The sequence below is a fragment of the Chiroxiphia lanceolata genome, chromosome 4, assembly GCF_009829145.1.
Source record: "Chiroxiphia lanceolata isolate bChiLan1 chromosome 4, bChiLan1.pri, whole genome shotgun sequence".
NCBI classification, from domain to species: domain Eukaryota; kingdom Metazoa; phylum Chordata; class Aves; order Passeriformes; family Pipridae; genus Chiroxiphia; species Chiroxiphia lanceolata.
The window spans coordinates 38,633,555-38,656,990 of NC_045640.1; the positions used below are offsets into that span (position 1 = coordinate 38,633,555).

The window sequence follows — 23,436 nt, forward strand, 5'->3', positions numbered from 1 at the left end:
ATCCAAGTGTTTCCTAAAAAGTTACCCAACAGAAAACAGTACTAGATAGGTTCATGTAGCTGGAAACACATATTCCTGTTGCAATGACTACAAAGACAGTTTATTTCTTTTTCTTTCCACACAATAAATTATGTTTCACCCTAAGGTTATTTGCTTTTCATTATCATCACTTGAATAGATTTTTTTTTTTGTTCAATTTAAAAAGGAAACTGTCTAGATGAATACTATGAATACTATTCGGCTAATTCTTCTAGCTTACTCTTTCTCATACATAATCAATCTATGTTAAGCCTTTCCCTGTAAAATAGGAGATATACCAAGGAACAACATGCCTTCTGGGACAAAGATTACATCACTGACTTTTTACCTTAGCACATCAATCACTCTACTTCAATTCTCCTTAACAACTACTAGTTCCCTAAAGCCATGCAGAAAAACAGTGAAGAATAACATTTTATATCATCCCAGAACTGCTTCATGAGAGACATAGAAATGAGCAGTTTTTCAAGTCTTTGATTTCTCATGACTTAAACTAAATATTTTAAATATCTTCTGCATTTTCTGAGTCTTACACAAAGAACAAAATCATATAGGTCGTTATTATGAATCACTTTACTTGATTTCCTTCTGCATTCATTATGCTTGGCCAGTTCTGGGATGCCAGACAGCCAACCATCTCTTTTGTGACACTCGGCAATGCAGCTTTTATCTCCTGGTCAAAGGTACTGACCTTGAAACTGAAGCAACTTCGTTCTACTTAAATAATAGCGGGCTGACCGTGGCTGGACAGTATATGCCCATCACAGACACTTTATCATTCCCCTCCTCAGCTGGACAGGGGAGAGAAAATATAATGAAAGGCCTATGGGTCAAGATAAGGACAGGGAGAGATCACTTAGCAATTACTGTCACAGGCAAAACTGACTCAACTTGGAGAAATTAAATTTATTGCCAAGCAAGTCTGAATAGGATAATAAGAAAATAAAACCAAATCTTAAATACACCTTTCCCCCACTCCTCCCTTCTTCCCAGGCTCAACTTCACTCCTGTTTTCGTCTACCTCCTTCCCTCAAATAGCACAGGGAGACAGGGAATGGGGGCTACAATCAGTTCATCACATGTCTCAGCCACTCACTCCTTCCTGCTCAGGGGAGGACTCTTCACACTCTTCCCCTACTCCAGTGGGGCGTTCCTCCCACAGAAGACAGTACTCCACCAACTTCCCCAGCGTGAGTCCTCCCCACAGGCTTCACAAACTACTCCAGTGGAGGTCCCTTCCATGAGGTACAGTCCTTCAGGAACAGACTGCTCCAAGTGTGGGTCCCCCCACAGGGTCACAAGTTCTGCCAGCAGACTTGCTCCAGTGTGGGCTCCTCCTCCTCTCTCCACAGGTCCTGCCAGGAGACTGCTCCAGCATGGACTTCCCACTGGGTCAGAGCATCCTTTGGCCATCTGCCTGCTTTGTGGTTCAGCTCCTCCATGGGCTGCAGGTGGATATCTGAGGACTGTGGAGCTTCATGGGCTGCATGGGCACAGCCTGCCCCACCATGGTCTTCACCACAGGCAGCAGGGGAATCTCTCCTCTGATGCCTGGAGCACCCACCCCCTCCTTCACTGACTTTGGTGTCTGCAGAGCCATTTCTCTCATATATTCTTACTCCTCTTTTCTCTGGCTGAAATTGCTTCTGCACAATAAATTCTTTCCACTTCTTAAATTTGTTATCCCAGAAGCGCTACCACCAACACTGATGGGCTCAGCCTTGGCCAGTGGCAGGTCTGGGTTGGAGTTGGCTGTCATTGGCTCTGTTGAATCAGGGAGAAGTTTCTGGCAGAAGACACCCCTATAGCTACCCCCACTACCAAAACCTTGCCACACAAACCCAAATACAAATATGAAAGAAAACACAAAATGCCTCATTCAGTACTCTTCACTAATATTTCTTATGAAGGCAGGTAAAAGCAAGTGCTGAGGTAGCTGGGCCTGTTCAGCCTCAAGAAGGGATGGCTGTGGGGGGACCTCATTAATATCTGTAAGTATCTGAAGGAAGTGTGCCAAGAGGATGGAGCCAGGCTCTTCTAAGTAGTCTCTTCTTAGGTGTCTCTTCTCAGCAATAGGACAAGAGGCAACAGACAGAAACTGATGCACAGGGAAGTGAATATAAGACAGAATTTCTTTACTGGAACAAGTTGCCCTGAGAGGTTGTGGAGTCTCCCTCACTGGAGATATTCAAGAACTGTGTGGACACAACCCTGTGCTCTAGGATAACCGGGTTTGAGCAGGGAGGTTGGACCAGACGAGCCACTGTGGTCCCTTCCCACCCTACCCATTCCGTAATTCTGTGAATCGTATTACTCATAAAAGCCTTAATGTGTTTCTTCACACAGTGCATTTGTAGCTAATTTAAAGGAGAGAACTGGCATGCCACAGAAGAGGCATGCTCACTTTAGTAATTTCAGAACAACTTATTCTTTCAAAAAACATACATACTAAACATCTTTTTCATTTTATACATTGACAAAACAATAGAAGAGTAACTGAATTCAAGAACAGTTTTCATAAACCTAATATTACTTGTGCAATAATTCTAAGAGCAACAGAGTTAAAATTACATACTTATTTGGCAGCACTCCACAAAGTATTTGAACATTCTATAAGAATCTTTTTCTGGCAAGATACTTTTTGAATGATTTAAAAAGCATTATTATCATACTTTTCATAACATGGTTTTGAATAAAACAGTCCATTAAATAAATGAGCATGCTACTGTGAGACAATCAACCTTGCTCATAGTTCTGGGTTTGTTTTTCTGAAATATGTCTCTGGGAATACTAAATTTACTAGATTATTTGTATTTATATCTAATACTTAAATAATTCAATTTACACTCACAAATATGTTAAACATATTGTATCAACAACATGTATACATCACTTACTAATCAGAAAACTAACATAACCATATCATTCCAAAGCTCTGTCCAGCTATCTAAAGCAGACAAGAAGAATTCTAATTATATATTGTATTTGTATATAAATATACTCAGAAAACCAGCTTTTACCTTTACAGCAAATGGAAACTTGCTTTTATATGTCTGATTGATACCTGATTAATCATATAATGGTTTAGACTGGAAGGGACCTTAAAGATCATCTAGTTCCAATCCTCCTGCCATGGGCAAGGATACCTTCCACTATACCAGGTTGCTGCCAGCCCCATCCAACCTGACCTTAAACAATTCCAAGGATGGGGCATGCACAACTTTGGCTAAGCTGTGCTTCACCACCCTCACAGGAAGGAATTTCTTCCCAACAGAACATCTAAAACTACCCTCTTTCAGTTCAAAGCCATTCCCTCTTGTCCTATCACTACAGGTCCATGTAAAAAGCCCAGTTGATGGCAAGTTGAATATGAGTAAGCAGTGCCCTGGCAGCCAGGAAGGTCAACCGTGTCCTGGGGGGTATCAGGTAAAGCATCACCAGCTGGCTGAAGGAGGGGATTGTCCCCCTCTGCTCTGCACTGGTGCGGCCTCACCTTGAATATTGTGTGCAGGTTTGGACAATGCAATGTAAGAAAGATATTAAGCTATTAGAGAGCGTTCAAGGGAGGGCAACAAAGATGGCCTTGAGGGGAAGCTCTATGAGGAGCAACTGAAGTCACTTGGTGTGCTCAGCCTAGAGAAGAGGAGACTGAGGGGAGATATCATTGCGGTCTACGATTTCCTCCTGAGGTGAAGAGGAGGCACTGATCTCTTCTCTGTGGTGACCAGTCACAGGACCCGAGGGAATGGCCTGAAGTTGTGTCAGGGGAGGTTTAGATTGGATATTAGAAAGAGATTCTTCACTCAGAGCATGGAACAGGCTCCCCGTGGAAGTGGTCATAGCACCAAACCTGAAAGAGTTCAGGAAACATTTGGATGATACTCTCAGGCACATAGTGTGACTCTTGGGGATGGTCCTGTGCAGGGCTAAGGGCTGGACTTGATCATCCTTGTGGGTCCCTTCCAGTTCAGCATACTCTGTGATTCTGTGAAGCTCATGCCTTCTATTACCTAAAGAGGACAAACAAAATCCCCTACAGCACAGAGGAATGCAAGTGATTGTCCATATACAAAATGAAGATGACACCATGACCAACAACTGTGCTAGAATAGTTTGCTATATGATAACTGCATATACTTTACAGAATTTCACACCTGTTCAAAGGGCTCCTAAACTCCATCCCATTGAAATAAAGGAAATTTGCTTTTAATTGAATTTTTATAAGTACTGTTATTTCACTGTCATTCATAATCAAGACATAGCATTTTAGAATTTATGACATTTGTCAGGTACAGCATAAGTTGCCCACTCCATGAAGGAAACAAAGTTGAAATATATAATACTTCAGAAAACTAAAATGAACAGGGCAACATGAGAAAGGGGAAGAAGAAATCAGTTCTTTGTGAAGCTCTAAATTCAGTTAAATTACCTCTACTAGCAACACTTACAAGACTGTACAGAAATAATCCATTTAGTTCAGAAGTAATAATCATTAATTACCTTCAAAATTTAATCACCTGTACTTCAGGAGTACACAAAAAAGAAAAAAGGGCTCCAGCATAATTGGTACCATTATCCTATTTTACATTTCATGCCCTTACATTCACAGCTGGCATCCAGATTGTCACTCATTGGTTAAGAACATGTTTAATTTTCCTTCAAAGAAAAAAACTACAGGGAGTGCATTAAAAAAAGGATATTTAAGGTTCTGTAAATACACTCTGACTAGATGCATGTATTTGAATTTGTCATGTAGTACACTTCAACGCTATGTTCATGTATTATTACAATTCGTAGCACAAAACTTATTTCCTATAATTAATATCAAACTGCCAATACTAAAATCAAAGAATGAAGTCTGCAAATGAGAAGTCAGCACTTCAGCTAGTTTTTTCAAACACATTCAAGAACCACAATAATTTTAGACTCAAATGTAAGTATGGATTATTTTCATTTTTTCCATTCATTAGCACAATATGTCATTGCTTTCTGCAGTTGAATACTGCAATAGGTAAACCACTCAAGAACAAAACTAACATCTGTTCTGTACTGCTTTGTAGTGCTAAAGGATATTGACTTTAATATTATCACTTTTGTTTGTACATAGTGTGCCTTTCTACACACCTGGAACAGCTTTATACAACATACTATGGGACTAAGATCCTTGAGTAATTTTTTCTCCACTCTCATCTAAATGAATCAGTTGTACTTGAAACATTTTAACGCATCATCACTTTCCACTAGAACTGTGTAACATATATTTAAAAAGAAACTTTGTGAAGTTAGAACATTTACAAATTTGTCTTAAACATAAGCAGATTTCCTTTTTGACTAAAAATGGTGTACCACAAATACACAAAATGATACAAATAGGCAAAGGAAAGTTGCTCACAGCTACTCTATGGAGCTGCAGCAGAGACTACTCAAACATCAAGTGAGGAATCTTACACCTTGTTAACTGTCATTTAACTCACCTTCTCCATCAGTACTGATTTTCAATATGAGGCATGATTTATTATGTAGACTTTAAAATGGAAGACACATAATTTCATTTTTATCAGAAATAAAACTTTAATGGCATTTTGGCCTTTAAGATTACTGGATACATATGATACTCAGAAAGGTTCCCAGCTCTTATAAAACACTCCCTTCTCACCCAGCTGTTGTACAGGCTGCATTCCTACAGGTAATGATAATTAATTAGTTGATCAGAACATTTAGAAATTCTTAAGGAAAAAGCAACCAAATCCTAGCCTTCTCACAGTGAAATACTGGACTGAACAAGCAACCACTGTACTCAGTACAGCCAGAGGACATCAAAAATCCAGGAGACGTGGGAGGTCTCTCTTCAAAAGACTTTCACAAAAGACCTGCAAAAATGTAAGGACAATTAATTTGGGTATCTTCTGCGATTAAATGAGGCAGAAATTGAGTAAGACAATAAACTTATGTCTATCTTTCTAAATCTAAAGCAGTAGGTTTGCTATTTTGATAGCTGTGCACAAACAGTACCTTTACAAAGAAAGTCAGCTTTCTTCTTTAAATTCAGTATGTTGCCCTTCAAATGAAGGGGTAAAAGATCTTAGCCACACATCCTCTTCTAGAGTTGTTGAGAGATTTCTACCTATTAAAGAATTAGCAAGTCCCTAGTAAAGAATCAATATTTTGCCTGCAAATTAATACTATGCATTCTCTGTGATTATTTTTTCAGAGACAGAAAATATTGTGCAAAAGTATTCTGATGTAATAGTAGTAGAAATTGAATTACATATCAAAAAAATGGAACAAACAAAACCAAAATCCCCGAAAATCCCCCCCACCTCTTTGATGATAGCAACACTTAATCAAGTTTTGATTGCCAGACATCAGCAGAGATTGGTAAGTCTTCATTCCAGAATGCCATGCACTATTTGCAGTACATTTTACTGGTGTAATTAGAAGGGTCTTCTCCATTCCATAAAAACAAAATCCTCAGTAATCACCTGTTCTAAATGGCTAGGACTTTTCCATACTGTGTCATGCATTCTGCTTTGCTGGAACACTGGAGGCATCTGGCCTTTTTTATTTGTCCTACTGCATATTTCTTGAACTTGTGGGGAGGGCAGTTATGGGGGTTCCTACAGCAGGTGAACAAAGGTTGTTAAGTCACTGACCATAAATGAAATCAACATATTTGTTTGCCTCCTTGTGCTGCATGTCTCAACGGAATTATGCAGCAGCCCTGCGAAGCTGAAAAGACTGAAGCATGTACTCTCACAGAGCATAAGCACACAGCTGGATAAAAAGAGGAAAAAAATTATTTTATACCTGTGACTTGGGAAGGCAGAGGGGAATACTAAAAGCTCTTTGCACATATCAAATCACTTTGCTTCTGGCATACTCTTCTTCACCAAAATCTTCCACTGCATGTGGAACTTCTAATTCACAAAACCTGGTTTGACCTAGTCCTATTAAAATAAATCCTTTACACTTGCTCTATATAAATTATTAATGTTTTGCTCACAAATCAGTAACATTTAAAAAACAAACTGTGCATGACAGAGCCATTAAAGCATTCAGCTATTTATAAACTTCATAAAATTCCCCATCTGTCTGAAAGATGTATGAGCTCAATTTGGGAAATTAGCACATAGGGAAAGGCCCCCAAAGTTGACTGAATGTCTGGATAGTGATTTCTGAGAACAACAAAACATTCCTTTTCAAGTTAATCAAAATTAAAATTGTATTTTTGTACAAGAAGATTTGTAATGACAATTCCACATGTCATGAATGCTTCCTATGAGACGCTCAAGATGCTGAGAGCAATGAACACCCATAAGTAGACTTCTGATTTTTGACTGTGCAAAATAAAAATCTGCATAAACATATACAACACTAAACAAATAGACGCTTTTGGCAAGAGGGCCTTCATTTATGTAGAATAACTAAATTAAATAAACGCTTATGATGGCGGAACTGCTTGCCATTATCCAGGAAAGAATCATCAGAAACAAATGCTGTCAGATTATGTACTGTGTTATCTCAACATAGAAGTATCAAAATGAAATTATGATAGATGAATTGCAGCTCTTTTAATATTCATAGAAAATATTCTGTAGGCTTTGTTTGTTTTCACAGAAATAGAACATACGAGAACTTCAATGGAAAATATTATCTGTTTTACTCCATCAGTGAAGCAAGGTCAGAATACTTATTAAACCTCCTTAAACATTCCTGATTTTGTCAGGGTTACCAAATTAACAGGATAGGATAAACCTTTGCTCTTCATGTACGAAGCTTTGAAGGCATTCATTTCCTAACCTCATTCCCTTCTCTAGTCTGTGTTCAGATTTGAAAACTAAACACTTGCTATCAATCCTACATGAAAGAACCAGCCTAGAAAAGACATCAACATTTAGTTTGGGGAAAAAAAAAAAAAAAAATATAGTTAGCAACCAAATCAACATTCGCCCAGTCATCTCACAAGGAAATTATTATTAGATACTATCTGCATCCCACTTCTGACTGTAAGGGCTTTTACCAGCCTTTTAGTAAAACACTGTTTTACCACCAGAACTTTGGGTTTAAAATTCTCTTACAAGTTACAAACAATTTCCTTCTTTGGTCATCTCACAGCTTTCCTGATACAAGCCACTTTTTTTTAAATCTTATGTGAAGTTCAGTAGCAGTACATGACTCTCTTTTATGTTACTGGCAATGAATTTGGAAAAATAACAGATCTCGGGCTCAACCATGATTTGCAAACAGGACAAAAAAAAAGCGAACAAAACAAAATACTACACATTTATAATACAGTAAATAAGGTAAAAGGTTTTCTGAAGTTATTTTGTTTAAAATGTATAAAATGTAACTCATCAGATGCACAATGCTATTACCTATTCTTTAAAGATGTTGTAATTTTGTTTGGTGATTACAAGCCTACTTCAAAGTCTATGTTCAGGAAATATATTTCTAAAGTCTGCTTAGGTGAACTCAAATGTTGTAATTAAGGCAACCTTGACTGTAACAAACTACCATCTCTGGAAAGACTATTAGGATATTAATTCAAAGCTTCTCATACCTTATTAAAATGCAATTAACTTTGAAAACTTAAAGTTGCTATCTCTTTCTGTGTACAATGAGAAGATAGTTATTTAACATAAGGATAACACTGAAACAACAGTTTCAATATAAACGATCATGAATGAATTTCAATTTTAAATGAAAAGAAAGTTTCTAAGTAACAGACAACCAGTATTTGGTAAGAACCCTTTTTGTTGATACTGTGGCAAAACCTAGTTGATCAGCTTATGAAAAATAATATGTAGGATCTCAGGCTTTTTCTCCTGACACCTAATAACAAAGAACCACTCAGAAAAGAAAATACGATCAGTTTAGATGGAATATTTGCAAGAAGTCCAAAGCAACAAACTTCAGCTGCTATCCTACATCAGTTGACTGTGGGTTTTCATCCTGAATATTCAGAAGACACATCATCCAAGGATTTAAAAATTCATATCTCCATTATACTACTCAGTGAAGTTGTGGAAGTAATACATGTGGAATACTAGTTAAGAACTTCCTAATGCAAATGAGATTCCCAAGATCATCTCATTCATACCACCAATTCTGACATTAAAAAAAAAAAATCTTGAAATGTATGAAGAAAAATTAAAACTTAAGAAGAAACTTATAAAAGACAAAAAGAAATGTAGGGAATTGTCGTGTAAGAACCATATATTTTCCAATTTTCAGAAACTAATGTGCATCTTTTCCACAGTTCATTAACTTGAAGCTGAAGAAGATAATCCTGAGCTAATTGTTCAAGTCTCTTGTCAAGTTGTTTAGTGTATTACTGTAATATAATAATGCTTTTTCAAGTGGAAAGTAAACAACTGATATTTCAGAGAAAAACCCATGTAGAAACCAATGTTTACTCATGCTTAGAAATTTTCTCTCCTGTTTATGAGATCAAATTTGTGTATTCCACATGAGGAATTTTAAAATAATTTAATTTCAGCCATAATTCAATTTAACCCTAAGGAAATGTAAATCAAAGCTGAGATGCATGATGCACGGCCAGCAAGTATTTCTTCGAGTGGGCAAGTAAAGAAAGACTGACCCATATAGTCTGTGGAAATACAAACTTTGTATTCAGACTCCACAAGTACTCAAAAGTAAAATTACTTATGCATTATAAGCAATTCAATGAACTATGTGAAAAGTAAGAATTAGTTTTCATAATGATATTTCATGACTAGGGTTTTCATTTTTACAGCTGAGTTGTATTTGAGTTGCCCAAGTGCAGACAGCACTTGGAGGTGGGGGTAACTCCTAACTTTCTCCCACAGCAGATGCATTCCCAATTAATTCTGTCTAGGTAAAGTGTAAAATTTCAACTATTTGAAGTTCTTCCCACCTTTCCCTTTTTTCCTCAATATGGCAATATTCTTTTACTCCAGCAAATGAAATGCATTTTGAGATGGGCTGCAGTTGACTTCAAGATAACCATTATTCTTAGAGCTGAACTCTCCCCAAACTCAGGGCAACACTTTTTTTTTCCCCCATTGGTAAAGCCATTCTGTCAAGTTGGAATGCCTTCAGTAATGAAACTGCTACTGCAAGGTACATCAAGGAGCTGAAGGTAAAATTTTGTAATCTGTAATTTCAGAATAAAACCCCCATAACAGAATTTATAATGTTAAGTACTCCAAATCAAGAATGTGCAGTAAAGAACAGGAAGTTAGTATTACAGATTCAAATCAGTTTATTCCAACTCATACTCAGATATCTTTCAAGTTGTACTTGTTACAGTGTATTTTATTTGACCAGAGGCAAATCCAAGTTTCATGAAATTCAAATAACAACTGTGTGAGTGCACTGTAGAGGAAATTAAAGAGTAATTTTATAGCTCAAGATTCCAAGTACAAAAATGTAAATCCTCTGTTTAGTTAGATCTCTCATCAACATAGACATTCTGAAACTGAATTAGTTTTGGTTTTCTATTTGCTCTTTTTTTTTTTTTTTTTAAATCTCCTTTAAAATATGAGTGACCCTCATGAAAAGTTAAGATTTTTTTTCTGATATAGTGCATATGCAGTTATATGCTAGTGTTAAGGTCAAACATTACTTCAAAACTTTGCTGCATTAAACTCTGCTCCTGTAAAGGTTTGCTTACCCTGTCAGTGACAAGAACAGCAGAACTCAAGTTGCTGGGATCACTCTGGGTTCCAGGACATTGTATTAAGCAAGTGTGAAGCCACTGCAAATTCTTTAGGAAGTAGAAAACATCTATCTTTACCTTTGTATAATTACTTGCCTGCAGCAATAGGTTTCCCAGCTGGTAAGGCTGTGCGTTTCAGGTCTAACTATTCATCTATAAACCTAACAGGTATGTGCATTCACACTTACTTTCCTACAAATAATGTCTTATGTCAGTTATGTCTAGCATTGCAAATACCTGCCAACAGTGTGGTTGGTGAGAGTACACTGAACTTGACAGTTCAAGATAGCAGTGTTTTCAAGATAGCAGAGTTAGCTCTTTCAAGTTTACAGCTTTCAAATACCTGAGGTGTCAGCATCTACATTTGAGATGGCTTTTGGACGACACTGATTCACATGCAAGTCCTCCTTCTAGGTATTCTGTCTACAGTAGGAATTATGCTGTAATTGATAGGGTCACCAAGCAGCCTTATTACTAACAGAATACTAATGCTTCCCAGGTGAAGAGGCAAAACCTGGGCTGGTCTAACAGATACAATATTGCCTCTTGTTCTCAGCAGCCTCCCTTCTGTCTATGCTACATCAGAAGTAGAGATACTTCAAGGGGACAGGAATGGTAAACACAGCTGACTCCTTGCAAATCACTTCCAGGTTCCCCAGTCTCCAGCTACTTTAAAAGGCAGCAATATCTGGCCTACGACTTCCAGCTGACTGGAAACTTGCTTCAGTGAACCACTTCCTGCTGATACAACAAGGCTTTTCACCACAAACTTCTCTGACAGAGCTGTATTTTGGGACACCCAAAATTTAGGAGGGAAGGTGGCAAGGAGAAGGAATAATAAAATAACATGTGCATAAGCTTATGCTTGTTTAATCACTGTTTTCATTAAAGTTTCACTCAGGTACTCACAGTTTGTTCTTAACAAAAAAATAAATAAATAAAAATTCAATTGTTTCAGAACTAAATCAAATACCAAGCCTTATACAAGGACTTTTATCAGCAATTCTTTTCCTGTTACTCAATGTTTCTTTTTATTAACAATACCCAGCAGTTTGCTTCAGAAAGTTGTAACATGACCCTCAGGTTCCACTGCTGGTATAGAAATAACAATGGCCATGTCTCAAAGTTCTTGCCAATTCAATACACAAAAGACATTAATGAAAAAGATAAGGTAACTCCTCATGCCTTTTATTAGACTAAGTGTGCTTCATATTCAATGTTCATCACTTAGTTTTATATTGTTTCATAGCTGTTTCAAAATGAAGCAGATGTCTCCAGTCTGAACCAAATTACTAATGTTCTCCAGAGGACTGTTGCATACTAAAGTCAGCTTGACTTAAGTGTAAATATTGATGTATGCCTACTACAGCAGTAACAAATTGTTTTCATCTGTATAGCAAAAACAGAATAAGGCTTGATTGTTCAATTGAATTATTTCAGTTTAGTATTCAGTTAAGTCAAGGAAACAGATTTCTGTGCACCATTATTCCATTCCTTTTTAACTGCTATCAATTGCTACAGTCTATCCTACAGTATAGCATGTGATTTCAGAAGTTTTTACAATTGTATAAACTTTTAATTATGGGACTGGTAGCTGCTGATTTCTGAAGTTTTTCCTATTGTATAAACTTCCAGCCATGGGACATCTTAGCTGGATAGCAGAAAGTTGCATCAGCACAGCTTTCTTACAATAGATATTTATGCTGTCCAACACAATGCCAGAGTGACAGTCAAGCTAGCATCAGTCCCAGAAACAACCTCAGAAACACAGCACTTCCCCCAAGCTTATTAACCTTACTCAACACAATTGTTTACTTGTAACGTCACAGGGAACACTCACTGTTAGCATATTAATACCTGCAGAAGGATGTATGCTCCTGCTTCTGCCTTTCTCCTCCCATTGCTGTTTTTTGGGGTTTTTTTCCCTGTCTGCTACAGAGGGGTATTCTAATCACAAACAACACACAGTGTTCCAGATCAACACAACACGGAGAACAGCAACAAAACCACGGAAACAAACCCCTCGCCATCAAAAAAAACCCCAGTGATTTGTCACAAAATATTGCCATGAAATCCCTTGGATAGAATTATTTTTCTGTATTTGTAATAAATTGTTTCTCAGCTTTCTGAGAAGTCATACACAGTCAGGCACCATCAAGGTCAAGAGCAAGCATGGTCCTCAGCCCCTCCATTTGCCGCCACTGTTGCCTCCAAACACACACCAATGATTGCATCTAGTGCTTATCTGACTTCCAGCATATCAGTTGCCAGGTGCAGGCTTCTATTCCTACCAAACATTTTAGTTACAGTCTTTTTTCTTGGTTACAAAGACAAATATTGGATGGAAAGTCCAATAAAATGAACTCCCTCCCCTTTTTATTCCCCCCCAATACAGAGAGAGAAAAAAAATGCGAAGGGGTTATAAGTGGAAAAAAACCTAACAAATTTACTAACAAGGAAAAACAATTGTAGCACCACAAAGATACAAGGGAAAGGGCTTACCCATAGAAAAGGAGTTCACCACATCACCTGGTCCCGCAGGAACAAAGGGTAAAAAGAATGGCAGAGGGTCCTCCCCACCAACCACAACGCCCCCCCCATCTGCCCCACCAAACAAAAGAAAATAATGGCAGAACAGGGGCAAACCAAAACCTGGAGAGCTAATTCGTCCAAATAAGGGATTATACAGCTGCTGGCTGAGATCAGTTCTCCGCAGTTGCCTGGGATGCTGCTTCCAGCTCTCCAACACTGGGGGCAGGGGGAACACGTGCCGAAGGTGCTGACCCTGAGACACCCGGGCCCGATGTACTTTTTTTTTTTTTTTTGAGAAGGGTGGTTAGTTTTCAGGGATGAGCAGAAACTTGAGTTCAAAAGTTTGGTCTTTGATATATAAAGGTGAAGAATCATTAATATATAGGAAAAACAAATCATTTGTGTAACTTTTAAGAGCCCAGCTTAAAAGAAAAGTCATTGAGCAATTATAAACCATGCTGAATAACAGATTCCAAAACTTAAGGAAAGGGACTGACTTAAAGCATTTTCTCTGGTAGAGGCTGACTTTCACAATATTAGAACATCCTGTTCCAGTTTTCTATTTTAAATGCTGTATATTTTGACAAAAATGGCAATTTTTGCAGACATGAGCTTTCATCATACCAGAGAATTTCTGTCTATAGCAGAGGTTTCTTATGACAAGACAGCCATTCATACAATATAGCCTTCTCTTTCATTTCATCAGAAGAGTTATATCCAGCCATGATCTGAAGCCAAGCATCTGTAAATTGGAATCACAATGACCCATTACATAAACTGTCTGCGAACAAAATACAGGAAATTTCATCTTACATGCTATAGATCAGATCTTCCTCCATGTTCACACAAAACAAAGCACATCACTAGCATTGAAGTTCATTGACCAACTAAATTGAGTTCTGATCAAGTAGTCATAGGTTGCTTTTGCACACCGACTTCCACATTTTTAATCTGGGCTATTCAGAGACCTGGCACAAAGCATATGGTACCAGATATGGGACAGTATGATACTCTCAAATGAATAGCAGTGCAGAAAATAGACCTAAGGCAAGGGGACAGAGATAGGAGAACATAACAGACAGCAAAACTGGCTCATCAACATGAAGGAGAAGTTCACAGTTTGTCATTTTCTACCAAAACACCAGTTCACTGCCAGTGACAGAAACTAGTCCTGTCCTGCAAGAAGTTGCTGACTACTAAGTTGTCAAATTTTTTTGGTGGCAAATCTGATAATCTTTTTCCAAACTAAAATACAACTCTAGAATTGTTACTGCTAGTAAGTTTACTTGTTGGCTGTGGCTTTGTTTATTTTTTCTTATAATAGGTGCTGCACCCATTCAAGAACCACAGACTAAAGTAAAAATGCTTGGTAAGTTAATTTTACATTCATGGGCACATGCTGTAGTAGTGTTAGTACTAACTGTTACTGTTAGTAACAGTTCACAGGTCTGACTACGCTAATAAAGTAATTAAAACACAAAAGAAATAAAGGCTGATGCACAAATCTATCACACGTTGGCAACCCACATGAACTGTTTAACTAATTAATTATGCAAATCTATGTTCCCCCAAAGTTTTAGAACATTAATTAGAATTTTTAGTACTCCTTTGTAAATGCAAGATATTCCATAACAGAACCAATGAAAATATGGTGCCTTTTTCATTTTGCTCTTTCCTTTAAAACTGTTGCCCACATTCTGCTTCTTGCCCCCTTTTCAGAGATGTCTGCTGACAGACTATTTCAACAAGAAACACCTCAGCCCCAAAGTCAAACCTGCAAATCAATCCCCTCCCACCCTCCTCCCATTTCAAACACCCCTCACACAGAATCACAGAATATTCTGAGTTGGAAGGGACCCACAAGAGTCATCAAGTCCAACTCTTAAGTGAATGGCCCAACAGAGATCTAATCCACAGCCTTGGTGTTATTAGCACCATGCTCTAACCCCAGGAGCTAATCTCAGAGTAAAACCCACCCTCCCAGAAAAAAACCCCACTTTCCACAAGGCTCACTTTCCCAGAAACCAGGATCACAAAACCAGAGCTGCACACAAAGCCACTGCAGAGACACCTGACACAAAGATATGTTGGTACCTCCAATATATGGGTTCATTTTTGTGGTGGGTGACACTTTCTGAAACTGCTAAGTCTTTAACTTACAGAGTTTAGAATACAAACTTTACGTGAATGAGGTATTGGGATTGCAACCCAAAATCCATCACAAAGTAGAAATATTTTGCACGCTTTAGTATGCAAATGCATGTTCATCATTCAGTTGTTAAATTAAATTTAACAAATTCAATTTGTTAAAAAGCCACAGTACTTGGACCTAAGTTATTCAGAGGAAGTCTCTAGTGAAGACCTTATTGCTGTATCAGTGGGGAAGAGTAAAAACATTCTTAAATTTTAAGTGTCCAACAGCACATGTCATAGCTCCCTTATCCATAGCTTTCTAAGGTAAACTAAGTTTAAGTCTAATTATTTGCCTCATGGCCATATTTCTCCATCCCATTGTTTCATCACTTTTAAGCATAAATTATATGAACAAAGAAATTTTGCAACTCTGTGTACATATATTTAAAATCTACATTTCCTTCTGACTATCACAGATGACTTTCTATACTCATGTAGTCTTTTATATTAAATCTGTCCATTAAATCTGACCAAATATTGCAGTTCCAGATTTTCTAACATTTGCTTACCTCCCTCTTAATACCAAGCCTCTAGTCTGCATTATATTGATATTATAAAGGTGTAGCTGCCCTTTTATTTTATAACATCTAAATGTCATAATTTATGGTGAATATTATGCATGAATTATCTAAATTTTTGAGTTTGATCATAAAAGCCAAAGGAGTGAATATGAATAAAATAAGGGCATGCCAAGTAATTCTGCAGACAAACCAGCAAACTGCTTAGTACCTGGTTGTTCACTAAAACATTTTCATCATACGTTATCAGAAGTTATTAAGTGCATTTTTCTATTTATATTTGGATTAGTTAAAAAAAACCCCTCTATCTTTTCCACAGCTTTCAAGTTCCTAGTTTTTCTTATTTACTCTATTTCTAATAGAAACTGACTTTTCATAACAACTTCCTCGATGTTTACAAAAAAGGAAGAGTTTGATCAGTAGAACACTTTAGAGAAAAAGGTTATTTAATTACTACTTTTAAAATACTAGTGTTATTGAAATATCCCATTTTCACTTTTGACTACCTACAAGTGATGTATCAGGTTCCTAACAGAAAACTCTCCTTATAATATCAAGTTAGGAAATAAGAATAATATACACAATATCCCTTAAATAGTATATAATTGATTTCACAAAACAAAGTAATAGCCATTTGTCAGCTATTTCACGTATGAAGTTTCATGAAAAAAATATACAGTAAGAAAAAGTGATATAGATTTATCACTAATTACTATTCTGCCTCAACACTGCAGCAAACTTTGCTTGCAATGATTCTACGAGTTTTGACAAGATCTGACCACACTTAGACTGAAGCCAGATTAGGCCAAAAATTATTTTATGCTGCTTTACTTCTCTCATCAGTCTAGGAAAACGCAGTGAAAGGGTGAATGAATACCAACAGTAAACTAGACATCTGCTACTTTTAAAAAAGATTATGCTATGAACTGGGAGGAGACAGGGATAGATATCAGTCAGCATTTTTTTCAACATAAAATAATCCCACTCTATTTCAGTGGTCACCTCATGAAAAAAGAAAAAAGAGCACAAGAAAACACAATATAATCACAGTTAAGTATAGTCTAGAGGATCACAAATACAAGAATTAAACACTGCACATGGGCCAAAGTGATTCACCTGACCTGAAATTCAATATTACTAAATTCCCAGTAGAGACTCCAGCACATTTTTCTTGTATGCTTTCTCTTCTTAAAACATACAGCACACCAAATGTGCTGAAGTTCAAAACTGGCAACCATTCATACACACATTTCTGATTTTTATTTCAATAACACCAATAAACAGAAGGAAATCCTCCTACTAGAGCAGCAGTTCTAGGCCCAGTTCCATACAAGTCTCTCAGTTTTTCAAACTTACGATAAACATTTCCATGCTATATGAACCACTTCTTCCAGCTGAAAAGCATTTCAGTGAAAAGTTAGGTAGCTTTATATAACTGGAAATTAAGAAGATTATAGAAATTTTTATAGTGTTATACAAATTAATATTACTTTCAGCAAGTAGCAGAATTTAAGTTAGGGCAGCTAACCTAAAAATAGCAGTAGAAGTTACAAATATTCCCTGTTTACTGGCATTAGTTCTTTTCCTAATAACCAGGAAGTAGATAAGCTTTACAAAATATTAACATATTTAAAAGGGCATCAACAACAGTCATTATAATCTTCATCAAAAAATGCTACAGTATTACCATATTGAGCAAGCATAGCCTCAATAGCTACCATCTCAATAAAAAAAGTATTTTTTACTTGTCAGGTACCTCATAAAACCAACTTACAGACCTCCCCATAAGTTGTTTACTACTAGGAAATTGTTAGCCTGCAGAAAAATGGTCATGCTGTTTTGCAGTTCTTGTTTTGGAAACTTTCACCCAAGGTCTAGATTTCATCAACATAGAACAGTCAGAACTGTACTCACTTTACAATTTCTCTTAAATTGCATTACAGACTGAGAGGCAGTTCATCAAAGGACATTGCAAGTAAATCAGCAGATATGAGAGGGCAAGATAGATGTGTGCAGCATTAATCTTTCTAAACTCTGAAATATCAAGTTAAAAATCTTACAAAAATGATTCTGCTGCTGCAGTGTTCTACTAGTATTCCTCTCACTCATCCAGGGGCTTCTCACAACAGCAGGTCAGAAATTTGCTCCTCTAAGGTCCTAGCTGAGACAAAGGTTTTAGGTAAAATATTATAAAGAGTACAATTCTCTCTTTTGCTGTCCATCAATCTACTCAGAACAAAGCTCACATACACACCAGCAACTGATGTTTCAATAGAAACAGAAAACCCACCCCTCGAACATCAATAAAAAGTCAAAGGTCTTTATGCTTAAACTTCTACGAGAGGTCCTGGAATTTGAAAGAAAAACTATTTCCCAGTTCCATATCCTTATCACAGATGAATTTTACCTAAGGAATTGTTAAAATTCATTTATGAAACTGGAGGCATTCACTTTTTGTGCTGCATTCAAGAAACGATAATGGCAGAAGCCATTAAGTGATTGCAGTTTTCTTAATTTCAGTACATGTAAATGACAAACTTGGATCAACTATTCTAAAGCACTTTTTTCACATTCCATTCAAAAAGAGTTACATTCCTCTGTATGACTATCTTGTATTAGTATTTTTGAAGCTGCCTAGCTCGAAAAAATTCCAGGAACAAAATCAAATGATTTGGTTGCATCCCAAATGGTCAAACATAATACATTTTCAGAATAAAAGGGAAGCGTAAGGAAAAGATGTGGAAACATTGAAATTTGCAGTATTTCAGAAATAATATATTCAAAATACTATATTAATGAGAGCTAATGAACAGCTCACAGATTCTTCACTTTGACATGGAATTCACTATTCCTGCTAAGTAAAACAAAAGCCATTTATAAATATTTATTCCCACTAACAATCAAACAGCACTTCAAGGCAAGCATTCCACTAGGTCTGGTCTCCTCTCTTTTTGCTTCCCTTTAGTTTCTGTATAGATCACACAGCATTATAAATTTCAAGTTAAAACAAAACCAGTTGGGCCTTACCTCTGTCGCTGAAGTCATCCACAAGAATGATTTCTGCTATCAGGCTGTCTGGGGTGCGGTTGATAATACTGTGTATTGTTCTCAAGAGTGAAGTCCAGCCTTCATTATGAAATGGGATAATTATGCTAGTATTTGGTAGTGTTTCCAAGTACACCTTGTGCTTACAGCTGGAGAGGCAAGAAAACAATTGTATAAGCATAACAAAAATCTGAGTTGGCATACAGTGTCATCCATTTGGGCCATTCAACCATCATGGTTTCTGGCATAAAAATTCAACAGTACAATCAAGCAGTACAATCACTTTCATGTGACAATAACTAGTTAATTTAAAACATTTATATTGCTTACAATATAGAATAAATTGGAACAATGACAAAACTTAAGCAGAATGAGTGAAGTATTTAACTGGCTGGAATTCTCTTCCTTTGTTGGAAACTTTTTCCTGCAAAATGACAGAGGATGTATCTTCTACAACTACATTTCCAGAAAAAAACCCACCCTCTTATCAGAAAGAATTCCAAAACATAATATGAAGTAAACGAAAATCTGAAGTGATCCTTTTTTTGTCCATAGCAAAGATTTTAAAAACAGTCTATTATAGCAGGAGATAAAACTTGAGAAAACAATTCAGTATTATCCTGGATGATACGTGCTTACAATATGAAAAACAACAACATCCACAAATACAACTCCAACTTCACATCTCGATATCCAAAATGATTGCTGGTATTAAATAGAGATAAAACACAATTCTGAAAACACAGACTCATAAAGAAAGGTTGTTTACATTTTCTTTATTTTTCAAAGGAAAGCACTGTACATTCAGCATCTTAATTGCAATTTGTTTTCTCCTAATATCCAAAAATATTTTATGACTAAAGTTTAGGTTACTGCAACTTATAGGACTTCATCTTTCAAGTTTTATTGAAAAAGGGAAAAAAGGGGACACATTCCTCTGTTATTAACAAAGCCTGGCATTTTCACCTATTGGGGACAAAGTAACTGAATGATTTCTCACCCAAAAAAGTAAGTCACACCCTGATAAAGGTATCCCTACAAGCAAGAACATGTCAGCTTTGCAATAAACAATCAAAATAATATTATCAAAAAAAAAAAAGAAAAGAAAAAAGTTTAGACGTGCAACTTCTAGGTTTAAAAAAAGTAGAGATATCTTTGCTCCTTGTCAGAAAGAATAACTAGGCATAAACACTGCTGTAGGTTATAATTTTGATTTACATATATTTGCAGCTTAGTTTGCATTTCCTCTTTTTAAATGTCATTTAGAAATCAATATTTACCAATTTATTGTACAGGTACCACACTGATGAAATGTTCCAAAGATATAATAAAAACTCATAGCTACTACAGTTTTATTTGGAAAATATTAACTGTTATGTAGCTAAACTATCTAGTTCTTAGATGCTTTCAAAAAAAAATAAGATTTAAATTTCTAATTCAGACTTTTCTTTCTAAAACATGGTGACAATTTAATGACAAGTTATTTTCAGAAATAACAATTTCTGAAACTTTTTAATAAGCAGCTTGTAGGTATAACATATACGCACACTGGAAAAAGGACAGCTGCTTTGTAAAAATTCTGGAGAAAACAGTGCTCATTACCTAGTGACAGAAAAGTCTAGGTATATATTCAAACATTTTCTGAGAAAAGGAAAATCCACTGCAGCAATAGAATTTAGAAAAAATTCTTTTTCTTACCAGTAGAAACAATTACAGTAAATGAAGCCAATTAATATGTAGCTCTTTCAGTTGGCAGATTAAGAAAACCGACTACAAAAAAACAACACCTACAAAAAACAAACACTATTTGCCAACAGTGATGCTTCTTGAACAAATGCACCTACCATACATACATGTAACTCTCACACTATTCTTGAAAGTTTTTTCTTCAGCATTTTCAAATCCCAGTAAATATGATTTTAAGACTAGTAAGTTTTTATCTCCATAAAAGCCTAAGCCAAAGAACCCAAAACACCGCACAAAAGCAAGCTGATCATCTTCATCTCACAGAATCCCTTAACAATACACAGTGAAACATTTGATCTTTGTTATTATTTCTAGTTACTCTGTAATTGCAGAAGTGTTTCTTACCAGACATGCATGCTGTACTGATATGCCTATTCTCTTTCCTCCTATTAATCTGAAGATATAACTAATAAACAAGTTACTCCTAGGGATATCTCCTCCACCTCTAAATATACACACACACAAAAAATAACTGTTTGCACTCAGTCAGAGGAGACCACACAGAAGAAGAGGAAAAAACTAGCTTACCATTACTCCATATGGCAAATTAGCTATCAAACCCAAATAAATTACTTCTGTAGTCTAATCCTACTGCATGTTGGTTATAAAGGCTAATTGCGAAGTCGATGTCCTCTAGGTGTTCTCTAGGTGACTTTTTTCCTTTAAATTTAAACAAAGTGTGCAGTTTCGATTTTTGTACTTTTAGCCATGCACTCAGCCTAGACATTAAAAATGCAGAACTTTTCAGACAGAGTTTAGTCAAATAAATACTAGTCTTTCAGTTGTACTTTTCAAAACAAATAAATGGTTGCCATCAAAAGAGATGATTTTAAGCCTTTGGAAAGCAGTCATGTACTTCTAGAGTGCAATATCCAAATGCCTGAATCAATAAGTTAGGAGGGGATAAGGGGATGAAGAAACAACAGTATATATCTAGGCCTCATGGTAGGAATACTATTCAAGGGAGTGAAGAACGTGACAACTGAAATTAGAAACGGACTCCTACTCAGCAAGTGCCTTTTTTTTTCCATAACCTTAATAGAATACTACAGATTGGCCTTAATAATGTATAACAGGTGCTTTCCTGAAGATATGTCTTTTCCTGCATTTAAACATAACATATTTTAGTGCAGCACACCAGCACTTATTCCTGAAACAATGCTGAATAATGGGTTCAGTAGCTAAGGTTATAAAAATGATAATTTCTTAGCACAAATAATAAATTACTTCAAGCTTATTTATTAAGTCTTAAATATCAGAATAATTTTTGAGTTAGGTCTGAAATGTCTTGGTAGATACATCTAGGAAGAAAATAACCATGATAAGCAACTGTCATCCTACTAGGTAAGTAGCTCACAACTCTATTTTCTTAATGAAGTTATTACCTTACCGTTCAGAACAATGGGAGTTCAGAAGAGGAGAACATGCAAGGGGCATTATGCATTGCCTCTGCACAAATATTCAGAACTAGGAAATAACACCAGCAATGTGGACTTAGCAAAAAAAAAAAAAAAATCTATAAATGCCAACACTTGTGTATCTATGAAAAATTGGCACCAAATGATGAATTTGCCGATGAATCAGATACATCTTTATGAAGAGGCATCTTCAAGATTATAATGAATCAGAAGTTATGAACCTTGAATTATGCTCTCAAATATTGCTATCCTTGATTAATTTTGTCTGTATTTCCATGATATTTCAAAACTTAGTATCTGGTATTTCTTAGCAAAGAATAAGACCATATCATTAAATTTCTCCCGCAGAGACTTTCGGATGAGATTTTTAAAAACAAGGGACCTATCTATCAGTCTGTGAGCTGTTTCCACAATAGTTTTCAAAGCAGTAAGTACAACTTCACTGCCTCTGTCCAAAGAATCTCCTTCCTCTCTCCCTTCCATTATTAGATACTGTAGGGATAGGTGCAACTGCGCAAGAATTTGTAACAGAAAGCTAGAACTTGCTTCACTCGGGAAGACTGCAAAATGCCTTCTCAAATGAGTTAGGTGGTTTTTTTCTTCCTTCTGCATTTCAGAGAAAGTCACAGGGAGAAGCTGTGAGCGAGCTATTTCCTCAGTACGCAGAGAGATAACATGTTTGCAGACATGTTACATAAGGCCTTGGAGAAGGCAGGGCATTGCCTTTTGCCCTAACACCTGATGCCATCGTTAAGAAGTGGTCCATGCATCTGAAATAAACATTTTTTTAACCCTTCCACTGCCTTGGCATTCTTGGGAAGCATATCTGCATATGTTTTACCTTACAGATACTAAGCACTAATAAAATGAACTAGTCAAGTATGTAATTATTATTAATGTTTTGAAAAACTGAACTTGGAAAGCTGCACAATACTGTTTATTATGCACACCTGCCACAGAGTCACCAAGTAAATGTCTTCCTAGGAAACCAATGTTTTTTCACAAAAAGGTAAGGTAGAATTTGTCTGTAAGTAAATTCTACAGTAAAAACCATTAAATATACATTACTGACAAAGTGAAACTTTCTACTAGCTTTGTATTTGGCACGCTGCTCCCATTGGAGCTGGGCACTTGGCTCTAGAGTTCAAGGCTTATTGACAGAAGTGATACACTGTCATACTCCTTAACCTGCTTTAAAACACTTAATATTTACTTAATTATTCTTTTGAGATACAGAATTTTT

The 23,436-nt window shown here is 36.4% G+C and overlaps 1 protein-coding gene across 3 annotated transcripts in view; it reads right to left on the reverse strand.

Moving 5' to 3' along the window:
* GALNTL6 (polypeptide N-acetylgalactosaminyltransferase like 6) overlaps window positions 1-23,436 on the reverse strand; it is a 465,365-nt gene that overhangs the window by 241,064 nt on the left and 200,865 nt on the right. For all 3 annotated transcript variants that reach the window (XM_032685192.1, XM_032685194.1, XM_032685195.1), the window contains one exon: window positions 19,012-19,178. In XM_032685192.1, coding sequence (XP_032541083.1) covers window positions 19,012-19,178 — 167 coding nt within the window. The remainder of the gene's footprint in view (window positions 1-19,011; window positions 19,179-23,436) is intronic.